Source organism: Cricetulus griseus, chromosome 7 (genome assembly GCF_003668045.3).
Source record: "Cricetulus griseus strain 17A/GY chromosome 7, alternate assembly CriGri-PICRH-1.0, whole genome shotgun sequence".
In the NCBI taxonomy this organism is placed as follows: Eukaryota; Metazoa; Chordata; class Mammalia; order Rodentia; family Cricetidae; genus Cricetulus; species Cricetulus griseus.
In genome coordinates, this window is record NC_048600.1 from 37,550,124 (window position 1) to 37,556,071 (window position 5,948).

The 5,948-nt window shown below is 44.7% G+C and overlaps 1 protein-coding gene across 1 annotated transcript; it reads left to right on the forward strand.

Annotated features, from left to right (window-relative positions):
- Nucleotides 1-638: 638 nt before the first annotated feature.
- LOC100767630 (tubulin alpha chain) lies at nucleotides 639-5,510 on the forward strand. Its single transcript, XM_027423950.2, has 2 exons — nucleotides 639-757; nucleotides 4,775-5,510. The coding sequence occupies exons 1-2, from the start codon at nucleotides 639-641 to the stop codon at nucleotides 5,508-5,510; spliced, it is 855 nt and encodes a 284-aa protein (XP_027279751.1).
- The last annotated feature ends 438 nt before the right edge of the window (nucleotides 5,511-5,948 follow it).

Below are 5,948 nucleotides of genomic sequence, written 5' to 3' on the forward strand. Positions count from 1 at the left end.
CAGAAATGGGCAGAGGGAGGAGATAAGTTACAAGTCGGGGGACAAGAGGGGTTTCTGTGTTCATAAAGTGAGAGCTAAAGCTGGGGTAACTGTTAAAAGATGTCCCAAATTTAAAAAGAAATAAAATAGGAAGGAAGGAAGGAAGGAAGGAAGGAAGGAAGGAAGGAAGGAAGGAAGGAAGGAAGATCTGTGTGCCAAACCATTGTCACTTGAGCTTTGTCTGTGGTGCACCCTTGAATATGGCAGTGACCTTCCTGGAGAGGTCAAGCTGCCTGCTCCCAGCCTGCAGAAATCAGTATCTGATTCCCTCAACCATTCTGACTCTAAGAAGATGTCAGCTGTGAGCCAGCAGCAGTCCATGTCTTAGGAGCTGAGAGAATGAATGTCAGGGTCTAGGGGCAGGGCAGACGGCACATCGCAGCATCCAGTGCACCCTATGAAGGAGACAAGATTCTGTCTTCAAGATAAAGAGAATTTATTGAGGTATTTTAGGCAGGGGACTGGCGTGATCTGGTGTTCACTGTGGAAAGAGCACTCCAGCTGGGTGATGGAGTGAAGATGGGCAGGAACGGCAGCAGGGGGACCAATTAGAAGGCTACTGGAGATGCCTCTGCCAGAAGGAAGGCGGTGCAGTGGGAATGGATGTGGTGGATGGTATGTCACAGCGGGACAGGATGGATGACTGCCTGAACGACTGGAATGACTCTGGCCTGAGCTCCTGGGTGCCTTGTAAGACAGGGGATGATGCTCCAGAAAGGTTTGTGTTTCAGGAGAAGGCTGTGCCCTCCATCTAAGTAGAGTGAGGCTGCAGTCCCTGGAAGATGCCTGGAACATACCCTAGGAAGAAAAATCCAGGCTAGAAACAAAATGGAGAGAAGCATAAAAAGAAGATTGTAGGGTATGCAGTGTTAGGAAGAATGAAATGCTCAAAAGGGAGAAATCCCTGGAGAAACTCCTTTTTTAAGAGAGGGAAAGAGCCAGAGAGTGGAAGCAAGAAAGCAGGCTACAGACAGAAGCCGGAGATGCTGGTGAAACACGAGGAGCAAGTGACTCTCCATACCTGCCAGCCTGCTCTGAGCACTGCATGGTAGGGATGTCACTTCATATTCATGGAGGGATTCTCTTCATATCCTCCTATGTGCCTTCACAAGAGGAAGCCCTAAGGCTTGAACCACTGAAGCCACCTGCCCAGGACTACACTCCATGGGAAAGGAACAAGGTTCTTGCTGCCACACCGTGGGACTCCATATCCAAAGCCTTCAACCATTCAGATTTTACTTCAAAAGGAGTAGGGACTGGTCAAATCTGGACCACGCTTTAGGATAAAAGAAACACTCATGCACTTTCAACAAGAAAGGCATTGGTGGCTTAGCAGGGGCACCTCTGCAGTGAATGCTAGGGGGAATTAATGAGCAGTGAATGATGCCATCCTAGAGAACCGTTTACCTTTCTGGGGTTTGAGACCAAACTTTGGCTTGTTTTGTTTGTTTGTTTTACTGTTGCTTCCTCTTCTCTAACTATCTTGTTGACCAGAAGGTTTTTATGAACCTTTCAGTATATAGATATTTGTTATCTATTGAGAGAATGCAAATTAGTTTGTGAAGGACAAGTGATGAAAAATGAAGCCAAAATGAAACACAGCTATGCTTAATGCCAAGCTTCTTAAGATATAATCAAGGACTGGCCCACTGTCCAACACACCTCATGATGGCATTCAGATTCATTCTGCTACTGTACACCCATGCTGTCTCTCTCTCTCTCTCTCTCTCTCTCTCTCTCTCTCTCTCTCTCTGTGTGTGTGTGTGTGTGTGTGTGTGTGTGTGTGTGCATGTGTGTGTGTGTGTGTTCATGTTCTATCTGAAACAAAAAAATCCTTGTTGTGATAATGATATTAATTGACAACCACATTTATTGATTCAAGCTATGTCTTACAACACCAATTACTTGCAACCTTCCATGGATCCAGATTAATTGGCCAAAATCTCTGTCCTGAATGAAAACTTTCTCTTGTTGGGGTGGAAAAATATAAACAAACAAATATGGTACCAAGTGACAAAACAACAAAAACAAAACAAAACAAAACAACAACAAGGAATATGGTGTATAGACTGGGACTGGGGCTGGGGCTGGAGAGGTAGTTCAGTCCACAAAGTTCTTGCCTCCCAAGTGTGCAGACCTGAGTTCAATCCCCCAAAACCCCCATTTTACAAACCAGACATGTTGGCATGTTCTTGAATTTCCAATGCTTAGGAGGCAGGGATGGTTGCATTCCTGGGTCTGTATGGCAATCCAGCTAGTTAATGAAGAGATCCCGTTTGACAGGTAACCAAGGTACCAAGGTGAGTGACACCCAAGGAAAGACATCTGAGGCTGACCTCTGGCCTACACACACACCTGAACACACACACGTGTGTGTGTGTGTGTGTGTGTGTGTGTGTGTGTGTGAGTGTGTGTGTTCAGGTGTGTGTGTGTGTGTGTGTGTGTGTGTGTGTGTGTGTGTGTTCAGGTGTGTGTGTGTGTGTGTGTGTGTGTTCAGGTGTGTGTGTGTGTGTGTATACATATACATATACATATATACAAAAGAAGGAAGTAACACCTTGATAGATGGAATGCAACACAGAGACTAGTTGAAGGTCATGGTTGAACTCAGTCTTAAATGACAGAGAAATCGTGATGATGTGTGGGCATCCAGATGCACTTCAGAGCTTCAGTAGTTTCCATCGAGCTAGGACCTGTGGCCTTGTAAGAAAATAGCAATAGACAAAGACAAAGCAAATCCTCAAAAGCGATAATACCTCACAGCCTGCAAGTCTCTCACTTCTCTTATGTAAAGGCTTATTCCAGGAACGGGGGAGGAAATGTGCATTGATTGAGTTATCTAGTACATTTGTGGCAGGAAGCTTTGAGTTGTAAGGGTGTCCTAGGTAAATCCCACTGCATGAGTGTCTTATGCTTTAAAATTAGACAAATTGATACTTAGATAAAGCAATGACTTGTCGACAGTCTATACAGAGTTTTAAACCAGGGTCCAGGTGGTTCCCAAATCTGTTCTCTTTTTTGCTGCAAAATCCTATCCCTTTTTTCTATGCATAAATATTCTTAGGTATGGAATGGAAAGCATAATATTACACGCCTAAAAAGCATGGTGAATCATTTATATAGCTATGGCTGACCCAGGCTTAGCATGATTTCAAAGTCGTCTTTGTAGGCTTGCAGAGGAGAAAAAAAACACTACTTCCACATTAACCTTTAATAACACTGAGTATGAGTGGTCAGTGGGTGGTGGCAGGGAGAGGCTAGATAGATGTATATCTTGAATCTGAGAGTGTGAACTCAGGAGATGAGCATCTAATTACATGAGTATATGCAGAATTCCAAAATCTTTTCCTCCTAATGGGCTGACTTAAAAAAAATGTTTCTGAATAAGTTTGTGACATTTAGTTTGTAGTGACAAGAGACAGCTAGATAGGAAAGTAGACTCAAAATTCAGCATTAACAAACTCAAAACATTGAGGATCTTATAGAAAACCAGCACGACAGATTAAATCTGTTCATTCTTCAGGGTGAAATCATGCTTCTTGTTATGTTCCAAGTCCTCCTATGAACCAGAGGGCCCACTCAGAGGTCTGAACACCCATTGATGGATGAACTTGACAACGAGTCGCAATTCTGTGGGAAGCACCAGGGACTGAGAACTCATGGAATGGCCATCACCAACACCATGCACTGGTTGGAGTGAAGCTTGGTGGGCACTCGGGCAGCCACATTTCCTCTTCCATCCTGCTCGTACTAGTCCTCTCTCAGGACAGCACAACCTAATAACTCTGCCTCTTCGTTTTCTCATCTTAAAACTTCCTATTGCACTGACCTGTCAGATGATGCAGTCTGCTTGGAAAACATAGACTGAACTGCTGCACTGCAGAACTCCGGTCAATAACTCAGCCCTGGCTGCTGCTGTAGCCACTGCTGCTGTAGCCAATGCTGCTGTTGCTTCCCAGGATGCCGTTGCTGTGCCTGCAGCCACTGTGGCTATTGCTGGGACCACAACCATTAGTGATTCTCCTTTTCTCCTACTTCTTCTCTCCTTTTGTTTTCATTTTTTTCATTCTGTTCCTTCCCCCACCTCTTTTGTGTTCTCCCTCTTTCTTCCTCTTCATCTTCTTTCTCTTATTTTTGTTCTCCTTCTTATCCTCCCCATCTTCTGCTTCCCTTTCACCCCCTCGTGCCCTTCCCTCCCCTCATCTTATACTATAACCACTATCACTACATTGTCATCGCAGCTGCAGTGGCTTCCATGCACAATTCTCAGCCTCTGTGACAGTCATTTCTTGGTTCTGCTTTTTCTCTTCTGGGCACACTATCTCAATTTCTGTTTCATAGCTTCATTTCACCCCTCACTGGGGCCCTTAGTCTTAGGTACAGCTGTCATGAAATGGGGAATAAAAACTCCCTCCCAAAGACTGACAAATCTTCATTGACATTTCCAGTACAGGCACTTTAGACATAGCTCTTCTGTATTTTAAACAAAGCTACTTTTTCATACAGTCTGCATTTGAGCATCCCTTGGGCATCTCAAACTCATTCTGACTGCATCTGGGCTCCTGACCTGTCCTTACAGTCAGCCCTGGATGGATGTGTGTCTTCTTCAGGAATGGCCCAGTGACTGTCATGTCGTGATAACTACTTAGCAACTATTTTGAAACCCCTATTCTCTCCTCACCAACATTCACCTGCTCACGAGTTCCTCTGCAGCGCCCTTTCTAAATGCCCATAGAATTTACTGGCTTATCTATGATACCTGTCGTAGAAACCTCGACATTGAGCATCTAACCTACACTAACCTTAACCACCTTATTAGCCAGATTGTGTCTTTCATCACTGCTTCCCTCAGATTTGATGGACCCCTGAATGTTGACCTGACAGAATTCCAGACCAATCTGTTACCCTATCCTCGAATCCATTTCCCTCTGGCCACATATGCCCCTGTCATCTCTGCTGAGAAAGCCTACCTTGAGCAGCTTATGGTAGCAGAGATTACCAATGCTTGCTTTGAGTCAGCCAATCAGATGGTGAAATGTGACCCTCACCATGGTAAATACATGGCTTGCTGCCTGCTGCTGTACCATGGGGATGCGGTTCCCAAAGATGCCAATGCTGCCATTGCCACCATCAAGACCAAGCATACCATCCAGTTTGTGGACTGGTGCCCCACTGGCTTCAAGGTTGGCATTAATCAGCCTCCCACTGTGGTACCTGGTGGAGATCTAGCCAAGGTCCAGAGAGCTGTGTGCATGCTGAGCAACACAACCATCACTGAGGCCTGGGCTCACCTAGATCACAAGTTTGATCTGATGTATGCTAAGTGTGCCTTTGTGCACTGGTATGTGTGTGAGGGCATGGAAGTGGGGGAGTTTTCTGAAGCCTGTGAAGACATGGCTGCCCTAGAGAAGGATTATGAGGAGGTTGGAGCAGACAGTGCTGAAGGAGATGATGAGGGTGAAGAATATTAGCCCATGTGCTTCAATTTTACACTTCATTGTCTTGTATTTGTTTTTGTATATGAATGTCTTAAACTATCAATAAAGGTGTTTCTAGTTTAAGTGGGGAAAGAAAGAATTTACTGGCTTGTCTCTATCACCCACCTTATTCCATAAGAATGTTCATTGTGTCACTAGGACTATGGTCACAACTTCCTAACTTCTATGCTAGCCTCCTCTAGCTTCCCTCTCTATTTGAAAGGACTTTTAATGCCCTTTGCTCGTGTGTGTGTGTGTGTGTGTGTGTGTGTGTGTGTGTGTGTGTGTGTGTGTGTGTGTGTGTGCATGGACATGTAGAGAGTGGAGGATGACTTCAGGTGTCTGTTTTCAGATACTATTTATCATGTTATTTTATTTTATTATTGAGATAAGGTCTCTAACTAGCCTGGAACTGGCCATGCAAGAAAGGCT